The 21533-nt window shown below is 44.2% G+C and overlaps 1 protein-coding gene across 5 annotated transcripts in view; it reads left to right on the top strand.

Moving 5' to 3' along the window:
* The window catches only part of THADA (THADA armadillo repeat containing), a 706980-nt gene that overhangs the window by 540024 nt on the left and 145423 nt on the right, over window positions 1-21533 (top strand). For all 5 annotated transcript variants that reach the window (XM_056568134.1, XM_056568135.1, XM_056568137.1 and 2 more), the window contains 2 exons: window positions 11319-11701; window positions 13803-13927. In XM_056568134.1, coding sequence (XP_056424109.1) covers window positions 11319-11701; window positions 13803-13927 — 508 coding nt within the window. The remainder of the gene's footprint in view (window positions 1-11318; window positions 11702-13802; window positions 13928-21533) is intronic.

Below are 21533 nucleotides of genomic sequence, written 5' to 3' on the forward strand. Positions count from 1 at the left end.
GTCACTCAGCTGCAGGGAATGAAGCTTAGAGCGGAGTGCAGATAGTTTACTGAAGGAGATGAGAGAATGGCCCGTGGACGTATCTGACAGCGTAGAGATTGGGAGATTGAAGTCATCACATAGTATGATCTGACCAGTTGCAAAAGAAGATAAAGTCTCTAGGGTATAAGAAAGGAGACTTGGTTACTGTTAGGAGTATATATGGAAGCCAATGTCAATTTGTGGCCAGAGAGTTCACAGTTGGCAAAGATGTATCGGGCATCAGTGTCTATCGATGTGTCCCAGATAGTAATTGAAAGGGATCTATGGAACGCTAAGGAGACACTCTTGGTTCTCATGTCTGGATTGGTGCTGTGTAGCCAGGTTGGATCATAACTAGAAGAAAGCGTGGGCAAGGGACCATCCTTAAAATGAGTCTCTTGAAGGGCTAGAATGGAAAGAATACAAAATTTGGGCCCATTCTCGGGCGTGTTAAATCATTTAACGTTAAGAGAAGCAATATTAATGTAAGCCGCCATAGTAATAGGGAAAGACAGAGTTCAACTTACCACCGCTCCAGAGCCGAGCCCGCGCGCTCAGCCATTGAGGTCTGCAAAGAAGGTAATTATTCCAGCTGTATGGAAAAATAGGGAGAGGAGAAAAGTGAGGGACACAAGTAGGGAGCTGAAGAAGAAAGAGCAGCCTTAAGGAAACGGATACACAGGGACTAGGAGGTAAGGCCATAAGGGCCTGGTAAGGCACAAACAGAGCCAGCCTGAGTGCCAGAATAGTGGGTCAATGTGGAAGAAGCAACAGGTAATTGTATCAGGTGTAAAAAGAATCAACAGGTTTAGGTACAACTGCCTAGGGCCAAATGTTGTCTTAAGGGAACTCCCTTCGCAGAAAAGCGAGGGGAGTGCGGAAAACTAAGGAGGCTATATGAATCAGTCATGGACCACTTGGAACCTTTGTGGTAGGGAGGCAGAAGAAGAACAGTCATTATTAACTTCGGTGAGTAAACAGTGTGTCGGCAATACAGTGGGGAAATGGAGGGGGGACAGTTGAACTACTCTCAAAGGCCCATCAGGGTTACAATCGGTGGACTTCAGGACAAACTGGGGACATTTAGCTACAGTGAGGGACAGCTTAGAGTGTCACTTATCTGAGGTAAAAATCAAAAATGCAGATAATATAACAGGATCAACAAATGAGAGTGATCAAGTTTTGTGTCCCCGTCGTTGTGGCAGAGGGTCAGGATCAGCTCCCTCTCTGGGTCTTCTCATGGATAGGCGGAGGGTCTAAGGATGTCAGGCTGAGAGGACGGTCTGGAAGAAGAGCAGTACCCAGTCAGGCAGGGACACCAACGGCAATTTTTAAAGATGGCTTGAAACACTGGCAGATCCTGTAAGGTGGTAACCGTAGAGTCATGGCATGCTGTGAAGGAGAACGGGTAGCCCCAACGGTATAGAATCTTTGCATTCTGAAGCATCATCAAGAGAGGTTTCAGGGTTGCTCTAAGGCAAAGGGTGCGCAGTGATAGGTCTGGGAATAGATGTATCTCAGTGCCTTGAAACTGTAGAGATTTGAGATTTTTTAAGTATATCATTGAAGATATGTTGAAGGGTTGATGGTAAATCTAGAGGTGCAACAGTTTCAGGAAGTCCTTTGACACCGATGTTGTTGCGCCGGTTCCTGTTGTCCAGGTCGTCTATATGATCAATGACCTGGGAGTGTTGGGAAGAGTGGTAGTGGCCTCCCTCAAGGTATGGACTTCAGAGGCAATTGAGGAACGGAAAGTCTCTAATTCAGTAACAAGGGTGGTCAGCTGGGACACTTCCGCTTGAACAGGGGCCAGATCTCGACATCAGGCTGATTTCATATCTTCAGCTAATGACAGCATATCCAGTTTGGTTGGAAGAAGCACCAAAAGAGCTTGCAGTTCTGGGTGTTTTTTGAGGGTGTCAGCAGCCAGTTCCGGACTGTTAAGAGCCGAGGCTCCACTAGTGAGAGAGTGCTCATACGGAGATCATGTTCAGTTGTCTGGGATCTTGGGCCCTGGTTTCTAGGGGACCTACACAAGTCATCAGAAGAAGAGCATTCCGTGTGACTGCCCGTCAATATGCGGTCTTTCAATGGTGTTTTGAATAGTTTTTTCTTTGCTGGGGGGCTATCCCCCCAGTATTCAGGGACATTGCTGTCAATAGGAGAGTCTTCCTCAGAATGAGATGTATCAGAATCCATATGATGGAACTTATATTTTACTGCTGAGCCAGAGGGGTACATGGGTGGGCCATAATGAGCAGGTGCTGTAGAGTTAACCCCTGATTATGGTATTTGACCATGAAAAAGTTCTTGGGAGGTAGCTGATACTTGTGAGAGAGGGAGCAGCTTGGCATCTGAGGGGTTAATGTTCAGTGGAGTATCAGCCTTAATGCCAGTTACAGGGTTGGCAGCATGTGGGAACTCCAGCTGTTGCTGAGGCTGGGATGAGGTATTCACATTGGATGCAGGGGAAATAGTGAGGGAGGGAGTGAGCCCGTTATCAGAAGGGGAGGTCGCCATTGCTGTTTGTGATGAAGCAGGAATAAGCTGGGCACTATTGGTGAGGACAGCTCCAGGTAGGTGAGGGGGTTGCAGTGGAGGGAAGCCCTCCCAGGCATCTGCGGTCCAGGTAGCAGAGGCGGCATGTGCAGACAGTTTCAAGACACTAGATGCGATCACCGCAGTGTCCGCAGCGCAGTTCTCCGCAACAGCAGAAGGAGAGAGTGCGACTTCCGGTTCTGCGGCAGGGATTATTGGCTGAGGCCGCGGCTCAGGTGCAAGCTTAGCTGTGTGTGCGGCCAGAAGAAAGAGGTAATCAGCTGGGATGCTCCTGGAGGTGCTTGTGAGGTGGTCTTCTTTTTAGATCTGCGTCTGCCTCCCATTAGATCTAGATAGCCTCAGAAGCAAGGGACTGGCAGGAGCTCACTCTATGCGCGTCCTGCAGCCAGCTGGTCAAGTCAGGCCCAGGAATTTTTATTTTATTAAAATAAATAAATAAAATTTCACATGGACATAAGTATTCAGACCCTTTCCTCTGACACTTTAAATTTAGCTCAGGGGGCCTCCTATTTCTCTTGATAATCTTTGAGATGTTTCTACACCTTCATTGGAGTCACCTGTGGTAAATTTGGCTGGTTGTGTGGAGGCACAGATCTGGAGAAGGGTAAAAAAATTATTTAACCGAACTTGGGAACTTCGGGGGAGATTTATCCAAACCTGTGGAGAGGAAATGTGGTGCAGTTGCCCATAGCAACCAATCAGCTTGCTTCTTTCATATTTCAGAGCCCTTTTTAAAAATGAAAGAAGCGATCTGATTGGTTGCTGTGGGCAACTGCTCTACTCTTTCTCTACACAGGTTTTGATAAATCTCCGCCTGAGAGTTCCCAGGAGCACAGTGCCCTCCATAATTCTTACATGGAAAAAGTTTTGAACAACCAGGACTCTTCCTAGAGCTGCTGCCCCACCAAACTAGGTAACTGGGGAGAAGGGTCTTGCTAAGAGAGGTGACCAAGAATACAGTGGTCACTCTGGCTGAACTCCAAAGATTCTGTGTGCAGATCGGAGAAACTTACAGGTCATGGAACCTGTTTGCGGCAAACCAAACTTTTTCAGAAAGTAGGGTGAGCCTGACAAACTTTTAAAAGTAGTTTGCTCAACTCTTATAGGAATACAGTCACACCATTCACCCATAGGTTACCCTTGTCTAAATAATTTTCTAGAAGACTCTGAATAGAATAGCTCTTTATACCAACATGTATGTCAGTAATGCCAGACTGAAGAAAGCCAAAAAGGACATAGTCTACTCTGTTGAGTTAGAGGGGTATTCCGATTAACTGTCCACAGGATATAGGATAAGTGTCTGATCGCAGTGGGTCCATCCACCGGGCCCTTCGCGATCTCCTGTATGGGGCCCATGCCACCTACCATACTTAACTACTTATGCCCATCCTCAGCATGCTCTGGCGCCCACCTTTCTGGACATGGGCAAGTGACATCCTGCTCAGACAATGACTGGCTGCAGCAATGTCCCACCTCAGATGGAGATTGTCTGAGCAGGCTGTCTCTTGCCCACATCTATGAAGTGATGGGTATGTAGGATGGGCCCCCTCACAGGAGAATGCAGAGGGTCACAGTGGTTGGACCCCTGCGATTGGACATATATCCCCTTTTCCTGTGGATAGAGAATAAGTATCCTTTTAAGTGTCCTTTTAATGGAGACCTATGGATACACAAGCCTTCACGGCACATAGAGCAAGCGAATTCTCCAAACATGGTTTGAAAGCACCCTAATATTCTTAACATTTATTGCAAGAAATTAAATTATATTGTAGTATACGGCCTCGTGTAATAACATATGCTCATGCACATTTGTTCAGATGCTTTTCTTCTTAAAGAAAAATAAACATAAAATTGTAAATCCCAAAACCGCCTCTATTTTCTTATCAAGAAGATCAATAGTGAGACTTGTGTCCTGACATGGTGACCTTCCCTATCACACAGGTTGTCTATGTAGATTGATGCATGTGTAGCTGATGTTCACCATGTGGCACTTGCTGGTGTTTTGGGCCCTGGACACATTTATGGCTTTATGGTGTTTGGGTAAAGGCAACAGGACACCAATAAATTCCTCTGCTTTCTGTTTCTTTATAGAAGACTCAATTTAGGAAAGCTGAGATGATGGGCTGTTAAGTGTCTGAAGAATGCTCCATTAGTAGCCAGGTCACCAGAGAGAGACATAATAATAGATATATGATCAGTCCTGTTGGTATCATGCTTTCTTGTGTTTTCTGTTATCTTTATGACTTGACTCTTACAGATATCCAGAATCCAACAGAGATCCAGAAACGTTACAATTTGGTTTTACATCCTACTTTTCTTGGCCCTGGCACCCTCTTCCCTGCCTCCATCTTTTCCATACTCCAGTCAAAAAATCACAGAAAAAAGGCCACACTTACTGGTTACTGGTACAAGAGCAGGCTACGCACCTATTCCTATTATGATGCAGATTAGCTATAATTCCGTATGGGGGAGGTTGCACAGGGGCAACATACTGATAAACAATGACTCACCTACTATTCATGAAGGGGGTAGTTTCACACAGATAAGGCATACACGGTGCCAGTTACATGATAACGTGTAGTGCACCATGCTGGCTTACAACCTATTAGTGACGCCCATACTATTGCATCAGGCAGGCTGCTTAGCATCTTCTATGTGCACCCCACAAAGCACTGACACCCCGGGCTCCCCCAGCATCACAAGGCCACTTCATTAAAAAAGTATATATTCTTCATATGATAAACATGAGATATTCGTTGATATTTTGGCCATGTCAAGGTTCCTCAGTCTTGTGCCAGTCCCAACACTAACATTATAGAGAAATGTCACCAGACTCTGCCTAGCAGTTGGTGTCTCTTCTTGGGCTACCATCATTCCTCCATCTCTAGGCATCTTCTGTATTGTACATTCATCGATGAAATTCTCCACCATAAACGTCCATGTCTTTGTAGATCCCCTTGAGTTGTGCGATGATGGTCACTTACCTAAACCGGATCCTGTGTCCATCTACCTGTGAATGAATGCTGCCTTTCCTGATTCAGGCCTGTCTCCCACATGTCCACAATCTTGGTGTGCACTTATTTTTTTAGCTTTGCTAAATTATCTCTCTGCCTGTATTCAGCAGTCTAGGGATTCCCCTGGCAAAAAAAACTGTAGGGTAAAAGAAGTATGTCATAAATGTTTGATAGGGTCATGTTCTATTTCTAGGACTTCAACTTATTGGGAGAACAAAGGTCATTTGTCACCCTTTTGACAACCCAAGATGGTTGCAGGTGTGTGTGGTCTATGTTAGTTAAAGGGGTACTCTGTTGCCCCAGCGTTCAGAACATTTTGTTACGAACACTTGGAGCAAGCGTCACGCCATGCTCCCTCGATGCAAGTCTATAGGAGGGGGCGTGAGGGGCATGGCCATGATGTCACGACCCCCACTGCCCACTCCAAGCATTCTAAATGAACATGGGACCACCGCGATCAGACATCTTATCCTCTATCCTTTATATAGGGGATGAGATGTCTAGGTGCGGAGTACCCCTTTAAGGTGACAACTAAGTATGTGTTTCTTTTTTTGGTTGTGTAACTCCCATAGACCTCAATAGATCATATGCACTACTGGCATTTCAGATCATCTACTACTATATATGATATGGACATTTCTGATTTCAGAGCAGGATTTATGAGACATTTCCCAGTAGCTTGTGATCCCATTAAATTCTGTAAATGTCTGACCAACCCCCTGGCAATCTACATGTGGCCATACACCTTAAATATCTGTCATCCAAATGTTCATTCTGCCAACATCTGTCCCTCCCTTTCCCTCCCACATATATTCCAATGGCTTAGTTGAGCGTTCATCTATTCTATATGCGAAGAGGAGGCATAGGCCACTGCCATGCTCCTCTGGTGGAAGCTTAGCTCTCTGAGAACAGAAGGATCAGGCAGTTGAAATTCAACATGCCTGATCCTTCTCTCCCCCTCATATAAATTACATGCTTGGCCAATCCTGTCATCTATATCTTTCATTGTCCATTAGATAGCCTGCATATCATTGTGTCCTTAATACATACTAAGCAGTTGTCCGGTCCCACTGAAATTGAATGGACATCCTTTAGGCTGTCAAAGGATTAGTCACTTAGTCAGAAACACTTTCAATGGGTCATGAACCTGAGGGATCTCCCCATTGAGAGCTCAGCAGTGGTGAGTGCCAAGCTGACAATCTAGGCCCTTATTGGTATATCTGGCTCAGAATACAAAGGGCACCAATAGCTATGAACAGGGCCTAGAGAAAAAGAACGTCTCCAGGTAGAAAATGACAGCCCTGGGTTCGAGACCACAGGTCCCTTTTTAATGCAACAAATGAGAGTTGTGGAAGAAGATTGGGTAATGCAATATACAGTGATCCCTCAACTTACAATGGCCTCAACATACAATAGTTTCAACATACAATGGTCTTTTCTGGACCATCGTAAGTTGAAACCAGACTCAACATGCAATGTACAGACAGTCCGGATCTGTGAAACGTGTCAATGGCCGGAAGAACCTACCAATCAGAATGGGCATTTTACTGGTAAAACACCTGTATTACTGAAATGCATGCACTGACTGGTGTCTGGTAGCGCCCCCTACAGTACAGGGAGGTATTACATGTTCTGTACACTTTACCTGTACCAGGATTAGCTGCTCCTTTGGACACCAGGTGAGGGAAACTCCATTACTTTTTTACTTACAGGACCCTGAAGAAGCTCCTGTCCTCTATATAGACCGGTGTTTCCCAAGCAGGGAGCCTCCAGCTGTTGCAAAACTACAACTCCCAGCATGCCCGGACAGCCTTTGGCTGTCCGGGCATGCTGGGAGTTGTAGTTTTGCAACAGCTGTAGGCTCCCTGCTTGGGAAACACTGACATAGACAATGATTACAGCTCCCAGCAGATCTTTCTTACTTTTATATATAAGGATTTGCTTTATCTATATTAGTTATCTACTTATTTTTCTTTAATCCTCCCTTTTTTTTCCTATTTTTGGATGACATTTTGGTGCCTTTAGAACCAATTACCAGGTTACATTACATTAGAGTTCTGGTCTCAACATACAATGGTTTCAACATACAATGGTCGTCCTGGAACCGATTAATATTGTAACTTGAGGGACCACTGTACATGAAGTGTTGTGTAACCCCATATATTTGCATCCCCTGATTAGGGACAAGTAATGGGCTGACTATGAAGCATCCATAGGACTTGTGAGGTGCTGGGCAATTGGATTTTTTTAGGCTACTAGACCTCTCCAGAACAGGATACAGTGCAGGAATCTCCTATGTGACTCCATGTTCCATCCTGCTGGCCTGGTGGTTAGAATTGCCATTGGCTTTACAACATGAGGTCTCATCTATTTCATGTCATCTATCACTGTAAGAGTCTCTTCTCCTGTGTGGTCAAATTAAATTTTTTGCTAAAACATTTGCAGAGTAGCAGCAAAACTGCCATATGACTGATCCGTGTGAATAGACCCGAGGTTTTGGACACTTAACACTAAATTTACAATGACCGCCTATATTTGTCAAGGTCCTACATTATGTTTATAAACCGGATTGCGACTCTTCCTTAATACATTTTCATGCCGGTTTTCACTAGATGTTGGTGGAGGTTGTGTGTTCTGTGTACAGTGGTCCCTCAAGTTACAATATTAATTGGTTCTGGGATGACCATTGTATGTTGAAACCATTGTATGTTGAGACCAGAACTCTATGGAAACCTGGTAATTTGTTCTAAAGCCCCAAAATGTCATCCAAAAATAGGAAAAAGTGAGAATTAAAGAAAAATAAGTAGATAATTAATATATATAAAGCAAATCCTTACATATAAAAGTAAGAAAGATCTGCTGGGAGCTGTAAATCACTGTCTATTTCAATGTTTTCCAAGCAGGGAGCCTCCAGCTGTTGCAGAACTACAACTCCCAGCAGGCCCGGACAGCCAAAAGCTGTCCGGGCATGCTGGGAGTTGTAGTTTTGCGACAGCTGGGGGCACCCTGCTTGGGAAACACTGGTCTATGTAGAGGACAGGAGCTTCTTCAGGGTCCTGTACAGTACACGCAATGTCCTAAAAAAGTAACATGGAGTCACCCTTACCTGGTGTCCAAAGGAGCAGGTAACCCTGGTACAGGTAAAGTGTACAGAACATGTAATACCTCCCTGTACTGTAGGGGGCGCTACCAGACATCAGTCAGTGCATACGCTTCAGTAATACAGGTGTTTTACCACTAAATTGCCCATTCTGATTGGTCAGTTCTTCCGGCCATTGACATTTCGCAGATCTGGACTGTCTGTACATTGAATGTTGAGTCTGGTTTGAACTTACAATGGTCCAGAAAAGACAATTGTATGTTGAAACTATTGTATGTTGAGGCCATTGTAAGTTGAGGGATCACTGTATTTGGTACTCTGCTATAACAAAAGATACAGACCTGATCACAATACTCAGAATGGATTCTGTTTTCTAAGAACTAATCAGCCTCATTGAAGGTTATCAGCAATGTATCCAGGGCCACAGAGGTTACATCAGTGCACTGCCTTCTATTTTCGTAGGTTTTCATGAATTTGAAAAAGGACATTGCAGATCTGTGCTCGGATCATGGAGATTTCATGCAAATCATGGTCCGTAGGAAAGTACCCTGCACATTACAGAGCGGCATGTGTCCAAAGTGTTTTTTTGTTTTGTTATTTGTGAACAAATGAAGGAGATATTGGTCTTATTGTTGTCCCAGGAGTGTAATTGTGGTCACTTTGCAGGTGAGACTGTCACAGATCCATAATAGGGAACCACTAGGACATTAGGAGTAATAATTTCTTACCAGGTCATATGCTTACTACTCCTTGTGCCTGCAAGCCATGCACATGCCCCGCACATAAGGCTTTTCCATGTGCATAAGACCCTACTGAAGAAAAGACTACAGTGGATGTCCTGGCAATTCTGCAAGTTAATAGTGAGGCCAGTGGTCTACAACCTGTGGCTCTCAATCCGTTGTGAAACAAAAACTTCCAGCATGCTATCCATTGGTCTACTCATTGGTCCATCAGGTTCCGTTGTTTTGGTTTTCCCCCTCAAATCTGCAACTTAGGAGATAAGACACACAGTGATGTCACAGTACAGGGATAATATACACAGTGATGTCACATTACAGAGATAATATACACAGTGATGTCACAGTACAGGGATAATACACAGTGATGTCACAGTACAGAGATAATGCACACAGTGATGTCACAGTACAGAGATAATATACACAATGATGTCACAGTACAGGGATAATGCACAGTGATGTCACAGTACAGAGATAATGCACACAGTGATGTCACAGTACAGAGATAATATACATAATGATGTCACAGTACAGGGATAATGCACACAGTGATGTCACAGTACAGAGATAATATACACAGTGATGTCACAGTGCAGGGATAATATAGACAGTGATGATGTCACAGTACAGAGATAATGCACACAGTGATGTCACAGTACAGGGATAATATACACAGTGATGTCACAGTACAGGGATAATATACACAGTGATGTCACAGTACAGAGATAATGCACACAGTGATGTCACAGTACAAAGATAATATACACTGGGATGTCACAGTACAGAGATAATATACACAATGATGTCACAGTACAGGGATAATGCACACAGTGATGTCACAGTACAGAGATAATATACACAGTGATGTCACAGTGCAGGGATAATATAGACAGTGATGATGTCACAGTACAGAGATAATGCACACAGTGATGTCACAGTACAGGGATAATATACACAGTGATGTCACAGTACAGGGATAATATACACAGTGATGTCACAGTACAGAGATAATGCACACAGTGATGTCACAGTACAAAGATAATATACACTGGGATGTCACAGTACAGGGATAATATACACAGTGATGTCACAGTACAAAGATAATATACACAGTGATGTCACAGTGCAGAGATAATACACACAGTGATGTCACAGTACAGGGATAATATACACAGTGCTGTCACAGTACAGGGATAACACACACAGTGATGTCACAGTACAGGGATAATACACACAGTGATGTCACAGTACAGAATTAATACACACAGTAATGTCACAGTACAGAGATAATGCACACAGTGATGTCACAGTACAGAGATAATATACACAGTGATGTCAGAGTGCAGGGATAATATACACAGTGATGTCACAGTACAGAGATAATACACACACTGATGTCACAGTACAGGGATAATACACACAGGGATGTCACAGTACAGGGATAATATACACAGTGATGTCACAGTACAGGGATAATACACACAGGGATGTCACAGTACAGGAATAATACACACAGTGATGTCACATTACAGAGATAATACACACAGTGATGTCACAGTACAGAGATAATATACACAGTGATGTCACAGTACAGAGATAATACACTCTGATGTCACAGTACAGAGATAATATACACAGTGATGTCCCAGAACAGGGATAATACACACAGTGATGTCACAGTACAGGGATAATATACACAGTGATGTCCCAGAACAGGGATAATACACACAGTGATGTCACAGTACAGGGATAATACACACAGTGATGTCACAGTACAGTCACACTACACACAGTGATTTTCCTTGAGCCCCTGCCCTCCAAAATGTCTTTGCACGTCCCTGGTGTGAACAGACCCTTAATGATGCTTCTTTTTTATTTCTTCTACAGCTTTGACCTCTGAATTTTGGGAAGACCTACACAGTGTCATTGAAAACTGTGAACTGATAGAGGAAGCCGAACACACCGCTGCAGTTCCTGGATATATCCTGTATCTACAGAGTGTTACTCGCCTCATTTTGTCAATTCTAAATCTCAGCGTTCAAGTGGATGGTCCAAATGTTGGTCACGTTGGTCCTGCCATGAAAATGAACCATTCACGCATCTTGCAGAGGATGCTGGAGTCAGAATTCCATGAAGTGCGCTTATTGACTCTCGATTCTCTATTACAATGGATGAAGCAAAGCTGTGGAGATGCCTACTTTTCTCAAGAGGTTCAGAAGACTCTCTTTAAGATGTTGATGGAGGAAAATAATTTAGAATGCCTGCGCCAGGTAAATAGTGCAAAACCTACACCCCCTTTATCAGACCTGATGCTGGTTTGGTTGTACAATCTTTTGAGGCTGCCAAACAAATCTTCGCTTCAAGTAAAGTGCCCATTCTAGACAGGTCTACAGGTGGAGTTGGTGATACTTTGCAGATCTGACTCCTGAAACCTTGAGCTACGTAGCCGTCCTCCATAAGGAAGAAAGGAGAGCTTGTTGTTGTCTGTTACCATTTATTCAAGATAGCATCCCTGCAAATCAACGTTTGGCCCCTTAAAATAGCCTTTAAACATGAAAAATCCCCAGTTGTATCTCAAGAGAAAACAGCTGGTGCTGAAAAAACCTGGCGAGGTTTCCACAGTACTCAGGCAAAAAAAAGTCAAATGTTAGCTAAGAGGCTCACCCGAGGATAGTGAACAATTGCTGTCTTTATTGAGTCATAAAACAGGTAGTTCAGGTAGGACAACGCATTTTAAAGGTACATCCTTCTTCATCAGCGCCATCTGCTTTTTTTTCCTTTTTCCAGTTGTATTTCAAGGCTCATTATTGGGGCTGAATATTAACTTGCAGTGGACTCTTCCTCCAATAGGTGAAACCAGACCCCGAGCTCTCTTCCCGCTAGAGAAGAGCTACTTTGCATATTTTGTTGCTCCGGTAGAATTTTGTATGGCCTCTTAAACTCTACACACTCCTTTTGGCACACTCCACGAAGAGAATCTTTACTCCTTCAGCCCTGCAGTCAGATCTGTGATGATTAGCTGAGCGTGGGAGCTGCTCTCTGACAACTTTAAAGGGGTACTCCACTGCCCCAGCGTTCAGAACATTTTGTTCAGAATGCTGAGTGCAGGCTGTGGCGGTCCTGCTGTCACACCACGCCCCCTCAATGCAAGTCTATGGGAGGGGGCGTGGCAGATGCCACGCCCCCTCCCACAGACTTGCATTGAGTGGGTGTGACTTGACATCACAAGGGATGTGGCCGTGATGTTACGACCCCCACAGCCCGCACCCAGCGTTCAGAACAAAATGTTGCGATCGCTGGGGCAGTGGAATCCCTTTAAAGGGAACTTGATAGCTCAACCCCACTAACCTGAATATATACAGATGGTTATTGTAGGTGATACCACCATTCCTAAGATATAGCACAATCTTGCAATATGTAAATAAACTCTTAAGTGTACTGGGGGTCGGTTTAAAGATTATTTGCACCTCTGATGCCGTCCCCTGGATCCCGTTCATGCCCCCCCGCTCATCAATTTCCATTTCCTTCTCTCTCCCACATGTCCATGATTAGTGGGGCTTATGGCTCTTTAAGAGTCTATTCACCATACACTAACCTGCACATGTTGGATGCACAGGATCTGAAGCAGTAAATGTGAAGCAGTGTTTAGTTTACATTAAAATCTGCAGCTTTAAATCTTGGACATCAAATATGTATAGGTTACTGTACGTGTGAATACACCCATAAGGGGCCATCTATTTTAGAAAAACATATCCCTTATCCACAAGATATGGGATAAGTGTCTGATCTTGGGGGGGTCCATCCCCTGGGACCTTCTTCCCCGAGTGCTTCCTTGACCTCTCAGCTCCCCACCTTCTAATTAGCACTCATACTGAATAGCAATGATGGCCCACTAAGCCAGTCACCGGCTGAGACAGGACCCTTTAAAGGGGGAACATTTAGTTCGGAACTCTGTGTGCAAGCTGCGGGGGTCGGCCATGCCCCCTTGCTATGTCACACCACGCCACGGAGGGGGCGTGACGGCCACCACATCCCCTTGCATAGACTTGTATTGAGGGGGGTGTGCCCGACCCCCGTGACGCCCACACAGTGTTCCCAACGAAATGTTCTGAATGCTGGAGTACCCCTTTAAAGGGATGATCAATAACTTGCAGGGACGCTCCTTCTAATAGGTGGCATCACAGAGCAAGCTTACTTTCTCCAGAGAGAGGGCCACTTGGCATATTTTTTCCCCACCAGTGGAGCACTACATGGCCTATAGGACTTTACACACCTTTTTGACACTCAAGGAAAACTTTGTCCCTTATATAATATCAAGATGATATCTTCCGAAGGTTACATGTATTATTTTGTGCCCCTATACCTGGACAGGTGCTGAGAATCTTGTTCGAAATGAACATTGAGAAGATACTTTTGACCGCAAAAGATCATTTCCAGTTGAAGCCAAAGGATATGCTGAGAAGCATTTTAAATCTTGTCTCCACATCCGAATACAGGTGAGTGTTCTAGAATTCACAGTGCTTCTACTGTAATTGGCTTACCATACAACATAATTGTTGTGGACCGCTATTGCCCACATGTATGTCACTTTAAAACAAAGTCATAAAAGTAGCATTTTTCTACTTAGAAACTTAACCCATATTTCATAAATATGGCACACACCGCCCTCCTGTTAGGCTGCATTCACGCCACGTTTTGTACATACGGGTGCCGGATCCGGCGGGGGGGGGAGGGGCAAACCGGGCACTCCCGTACCCCAGTTGGATCAGCCCATGACTCCTTTTACTTTAATGAGCCGACCGGAGACAAAAGGTAGACCGGAGTCAAAAGGTAGACCGGAGTCAAAAAAGGTAGACCGGAGTATACTACGGTTTTAGGTCCAGTCCAAAACCGGATACGGGTCAAAACTGAGCCGACCAGAGTCACCGTTTGACTCCGGTCGGCTCATTAAAGTAAACGGGCTGATCTGGCTGGGGTACGGGAGCGCCCGGTTTGCCCCTCCCCCTGCCGGATCCGGCACCCGTATGTACTAAACGTGGTGTGAATGCAGCCTTATAGACCGGCGCCCCATTAGAACATGAAGAGAATAGCAACTAGCAGCGACATTCTTGACATTGGACAATTCCTTCTTGTTAGAAAGTTTCCTTGACAATAAGTTGACCACAAAGTGTTCTTCTGCTTGTCCTCTAGTGGTCGGCAATCATCTGTTGGGGATCCTGGCAGCAAGTGTTCAATTTCCCTTCAGCGCCACCACAGGGGAAATGAAGCACTACACAATGCCTATTCCACTTAGTGTGTTGTTGGTGTAATGCAGGGAAGGACAGGTCCTCCAGAGTAAGATGCACTCTTTGTAACCACTATCCTCTCTGGCCAAGAGGTGGCGTATCTGAACCTAACCCCACCTGACCCCATCTATTAACTAATTTCCTTAAAGGATGTGTGAAAAGGATGTGTGAAGATGTGTGAATAAAGAACCCGTTTAAGGTGTGCCTGTCATTAAAATAAACTTTTGACATATCACAGAGATATGTCAAACGTTTATGGGAAGAAGCACACTTAAAGGGGTACTCCACTGGCCAACGTTCCAAACATTTAGTTCCGAGCGCTGTGTGCGCGATCGCCGGGGAGTTAAATGGGCACTCTCATTAAAACTAATTTTTGCTATTTCACTCCTTATGGTAAATAAAAAATATTTCTAATATACTTTGTTTAAATTTTTTTTTTTAGTTTTCTATGTTTTATTTGTGCTTAAAAAAAGCTCAAGAGCACATTTTCCCCCATCTCATCCACAGACTTTGGACCGAAGCCCAAACACAGGAAGTGCAGCCTGGAGTGCTGAGGGGAGGGGGGGGTGCCCAACCAACAGCATATGGCAGTTAAGTGTGAGAGGAGCTATGATTGGATGAGGCTGGACACACCCCCTCAGCACTCCAGGCTGCACTTCCTGTGTTTGGACTTCGGTCCAAAGTCTGTGTTTAAGATGGGGGGAAATGTGCTCTTGAGCTTTTTTTTAAGCACAAATAAAACAGAAAACTTCATTTTTATTTATTTTTTAAACAAAGTATATTAGAAATATTTTTTATTTACCATAAGGAGTGCAGTAGCAAAAATTTTTTTAATGAGAGTTAACCTTTAAAGGGGTACTCCACTGGCCAGTATTCGGAACATCTAGTTCCGAACGCTGTGTGCACACGGCAGGGGGTTGGCCATGCCCTCTCGTGACGTCACGCCCCCTTAATGCAAGTCTATGGGAGGGGGCGTGACTGCCGTCATGCCCCCTCCCATAGACTTGCATTGAGGGGGCGTGATGTCACGAGAGGGCGTGGCTGACCCCCGCAGTGTGCACACAGCGTTCGGGACTATTAACTCCCCGACTCTCAACACTGAGATCTGGCCCGATAAAAACGTTTGACATGTTTGTGTGACGTGTCAGAAGTCTTTTAAAGTGACAGTACCCATTTAGTTATATGTATTAAACAGATGTTGTACATAACATATTTGCCAACTGTTCCAATTTAGCTGGAACAGTCCCACGATACGGACTGTGAAACCTTACCCAAAGCTGGGCAAGTATAGGCATCCCCATTTAGTTGGGGCACCAAACGTGGGGCTAAATATCCAGTTTTTGAAGATATGACTGTTGCAAAATGCAAATATCAAGTAGCTTTTGGCTACAACTATAACTTCCAATATTAACAGAAACCAGAGAGAACCCCATTGTCATGTTATCCGGTCACGCTGTATGTGATCGCACAATGCACACAGCAGATGTTGCAGGTGGTTGCACGTGCCATGGTGTGCGCATATGGCAGCTTTACACTTGGCTCGATTGCATTGTTTGCGTTCTATATATCTGTGGTACAAGTAAGGGGAATGAGGGTTATCACCTCATATGTTATTTCTGCTCTAGCAAAGATACAGTAATAATAAAGTCCTTAGACTTCCCCAGTTACCCGGCACATCAAGTGGTTAAATGATGTGAGTCTGAACCTACCCAGACACAGTAATCGTAGCCGGCTGGCGAGATGTTGGCAGTACAGTAGCCCTGGCAGATCAGGTGCCCTCTTTTGCCTTTTAATTCCCTGTTGCTGGGGCCTATTGCAATTTAAACAAACCTGCTCTTATCTCCTCGCAATTCAATTTATTAGACAACCCTGGTGCAGGATGAGAAACACCAGACGGGGCTGGAGCTGTAAATATCCTCTGCAGACGTTCATGCCTTTCAGCCTCACCGCTGCCCTCCTGATTATAATGGCTTATTGCCTTTGAAAATAGAGAATGGAGCTTTTTGGAGGCCTGACCACGCACGAGGGTTTAGAGAGGAGTTTTACACCCGTTCTACAGCTCAGACTGCGGTTTCCTCCTGTGAGGGTGCTTCAGAGGTCTCATCACCACGTTGTGTGTTGTTCCAACTTTTTGGGTTTTCATTTTAGTATGCGTCTGCTCCAATGCAAATCTACAAGTCACACTGTATTCTACAATTCATGCCTCTATAGGCCCCTAGAATCTGTAGCAGTTAGTCGGATTTCTGGAACCGGTTTTAGAGGACCTGTTTTTTTTAAATAGTTTTATCTAAATGCAAAATTAAAGATGTACTCTTCCCCTAGACATCTTATCCCCTATAATCACCCACAAAAAATTGCAATGCCAAACATATTTTAGAAAAATTGGAACATAGTTCTTTATTGAAAATATAAATAAACACATAAAAACACATTAAAAGATAATGAGCACCTGCCCTCCCCACACACAAGAAGACATGCCAAAGTGGATATACGTAATCGCATAATCTCAAAAAGTACGGGCTGTGCAGGAACACAGTACAGGAAAGATGACAATCAATATAAATAAAGGCCTATACTTGCATAAGTAAGTATAACAGTCTGTATACAGCTTAAACAACACCTGAAAGAATAAAAAAGTAAGCAGTCAGTCATATGTTATTTACCATCCACAGAGTCATATGACCCCTATGATCGTTTCGCTTACACTGAGCTTCGTCAGGGTCGAAGCTCAGTATGATCGAAAGGATCGCTCCATGCCTGATGACTAGCGATGCGGTGCTGATGTCATGGCCACTCCCCCTCGTGATGTCATGCCCTCCCTCTCAATGCAAGTCTATGGGAGGGGGGCGTTGCAGACATCACGGCCCCTCTCATAGACTTGCATTTTCGGGGGGAGTGACCGTGACGTCACGAGCCTTCGGCGACGCAGCCAGAATTCTAAACGAACGCAGGGTGCTGCAGGGAGATCGCGGGTGTCCCAGCAGCGGGACCCCCACAATCAGATATCTTATCCCCTATCCTTTGGATAGGGGATAAGATGTCTAGGGGCGGAGTACCCCTTTAAGCTATTTAAATTAGTCTTTATTAAAAATTTCCTACCATTTTGCCTCTGCAGAGTATTGTGTGTTTTGACTGTGAGGAAAATCCATCAGAGAGCTTTGTGTATTTTGACTGGTTCTCTACTTTCTCAGTGTTAGGGATATGGTATACAGCAGCTCATAGTTGGGAGAGCATACATGGAGGGCAACTCACACAGGCTGCACAAAATGTAGTTTGCAAGGGAGAATCTCATTGACTGTACAGCAGTGTTTTCCAACCAGGGTGCCTCCAGCTGTTGCAAAACTACAGCTACTCCTCATGAGGGGGGCTACCCTGGGCACTCATGCCCGACCTTTCAAGTTGCACTTGTGCTGAATACCATTGGCCCATTTAGCCAATCACCAGCGAAGATGGAACCCTTCAAAGGGCTGAGCACTGACTTGGAGGGTATAGATGCTGTAGATGGGGGAGGAAAGCGCACAAAATGCAGTTTGCAAGGGAGAAGTGTACAGTATTGTTTCCCAACAGGGTGCCTTTAGCTGTTGCAAAACTACAACTCCTAGCAGGCCCGGGCAGCCAAAGGCTGCCCGAGCATGCTGGGAGTTGTAGATTTGCAACAGCTGGAGGCACCCTGGTTGAAAAGCACTGCTGTGCAGTAACAGCAGAGCTCCCATAGTAAACGTAGACTCCTAAAAAGACAAACCTCACATTCATACCCAGATAAAAGAAATCCGAACCTAGGAGCAAGTTGCAAACTGAATATCAGGCGAAAGGCTGCCCAGGTATGCTGGGAGTTGTAGTTTTGCAATAGCTGGCGCACCCTAGTTGGGAAACACTGGTGTACAGTGACAGCAGAGCTCCCAACGTAAACTTTAGACTCCTGAAAACACAAGCCCAACATCCATACCTAGTTAAGAGGAATCTGAACCTAGGAGCAAGTTGCAAACTATCAGGCAAAAGGCTGCCCAGGCGTGCTGGGAATTGTAGTTTTGCAACCGCTGGAGGTCCACAGTTTGGAGACCATTGATATGTTATTCAACAGAGACCACTGGTTTTAATTTTATGGCAGAACTGAGAATATTTGTGTTACTTGACAAACAAACTTTTTCTTTTTGGTTTTAATTTCTATTGACTTTGTGAATGTTTTCACAGCCAAATTTCCTAGAAGAGCCATGCTCCGCAGCGAGCAGTACAGTGTGTCCCCGGTGGGGATAACATATACACAAGCTCATACTGAGTACACATTGCAATTTCTTAGGCATGAAAGATCCTCTGGAATGTTCCCCGGCTCATTGAGAAACCATGATGGAACATAGAGCATGTTCCTAACACTGGGTCTGGCTGTATACAGTATAGGCTATAGACGGGTTTACGAGGACGTGTCCTCTTTATTGCTGCCGGTGCGAGCTCCTCCTGTCATGGCAGCCATCTGTTGGAAGGACCGTACCAACTGGCAATGACTGCTCCGTTTTCTACAACTTCCTCTTTCAATGACAATTTAAAGACTTTTCATGGAAAGAAAGATGCATTGTAGAGAGATCATTGGTCAGATAGTTAGTGAAGAGTTATATACTGACATATGTGCACTGCAGGACTGACTTAAAACCGTGAAATGCCAATATAAATGCGGGAATAAAGGCAATAAAACATGAGAATGATCCCAGATTCAGATCAGATCCTTAAAGGGGTACTCCACTGGAAAACTTATTTTTTTTAAACAAATGGTGCCAGAAAGTTAAACAGATTTGTAAATTACTTCTATTTAAAAATCTTAATCCTTCCAGTACTTATCAGCTGCTGTATGCTCCACAGGAAGTTCTTTTCTTTTTGTATTTCATTTCCTTCTGACGACTCTCTGCTGACACCTCTGCCCATGTCAGGAACTGTCCAGATTAGGAGCCAATCCCCCATTGCAAACCTATCCTGCTCTAGACAGTTCCTGACATGGACAGAGGTGTCGGCAGAGAGCACTGTGGTCAGACAGAAAGGAAATTCAAAATGAAAAGAATTTGATGTGGAGCATACAACAGTTGATTAATACTGGAAGGATTAAGATTTTTTTTTATAAAAGTAATGTACAAATCTGTTTAACTTTCTGGCATGCGTTGATTTAAAAAAAAAATGTTTTCCAGTGGAGTACCCCTTTAAAGAAGCACCCTGGGGAAAAAATATTCTGCCTACATTGTGCGGCATAGGCTTTTATTAGAAAATAATGTAGAAATTGTGTGTGCCTTGTGCTTACCTGTTTTGTCTGATGTAGCAGGCATGAGATTGACTTCATGTTGGTTTGAAGACTACATTTCCCATGAATCCTCGGGGGGCTCAGGGAGTATTATTTGATTACTGCAGCTGGTCAGTATACAGAAAGAGCTTGAGTGGTATAACTACTATATATATCCTTATTCCATAGAGATAGGAGGAGCAGTATACGAACAGAGCTGGAGGGAAGGGGAATAACTACTATATATTTCCTGATCCCATATAAATAGGGGTAGCAGTATACAGATAGAGCTGGAGGGGAGGTGTGTAACTTCTATATATTCTGATCCCATGGAGATAGCAGCAGCAGTATACAGATGGAGCTGGATGGGAGGTGTAGAACTACTATATATCCTTATCCCATAGAGATAGCAGCAGTAGTATGCAGATAGAGCTGGGCGGGAGATGTGGAACTTCTATATATCCTGATCTCATAGAGATAGCAGATATTGCTGGTAGAGTCAGACTGGTGATAACATGACCTAGTTTTTATCATTAAACGCATAGATGCTGCTATACTGGAATAAAACAGATAAGGCTGTATGACTAGTGATGGTGAGTGTGCATGATATAGGCGGGAAAAAAACAGGATTAGTTCCTCAAAGAAACTATTAAATATAGGACATTTAGATAATAAAAAAAATCTGAATTTAGATCAATTTAGATAATTTAGATCATCTTAAAAATAAACATCTCATAAAACAAAAGAAAACTGACATGTTTCAAGCCTCTTGGCTCTTAATCATGGTATGCCATGAATAAGAGCTGAGAGGCTTGAAACCCGTCATTCGTTTTTTAGAAACACGTCTGTTTTAAATTTTTTGCACTAAATTTATGATTATCTAATACGTTTTTTAGTTTTAATAACTTTTTTTTGTGGAGTTGGATATCCTATTACTGGATTCCTGCCTAATGTTCACATGGGAACCGGCCCATTGTTTGTCTATGACTTCCCCCCCCAACTGATGGCTCTGTGGTGCACAATGGACTTTATCCATATGTCGGTGAGCTGACCTGTGCATATTATAATAGTGATAAGCGTCTGTCATTTACACTTGACGTCGCTTATCTTGGAGGCAACATACAATATTGATATACTAGCTGAGTACCCGGCGTTGCCCAGTTTTTCCTTCCTAATCCTTGTTGGGGAGGAAAATAAACAAAGGAGGAAGCTTTTGACTTCATATCCCGTCCTCATATATTGTTGTCATATCCCAACCCCATATCCCATCCTCCTATCCCTTCCTCCAATCCTTTCCTCCGATCCCTTACTCCTATCCCTTCCTCCTATCCCGACCTCCTATCTCGACCTCCTATCCCGTCCTCCTATCCCGTCCTCCTATCTCGACTTCCTATCTCGACCTCCTATCCTGTCCTCCTATCCCAACCTCCTATCCCGACCTCCTATCCTGTCCTCATGTCTCCACCTCCTATCCTGTCCTCCTATCTCCACCTCCTATCCCGACCTGTAATATGTGTACCAGGTATTGAAATATCTCCAGCCGTACGGAAGTTATGT

The sequence above is a fragment of the Hyla sarda genome, chromosome 3, assembly GCF_029499605.1.
Source record: "Hyla sarda isolate aHylSar1 chromosome 3, aHylSar1.hap1, whole genome shotgun sequence".
In the NCBI taxonomy this organism is placed as follows: Eukaryota; Metazoa; Chordata; class Amphibia; order Anura; family Hylidae; genus Hyla; species Hyla sarda.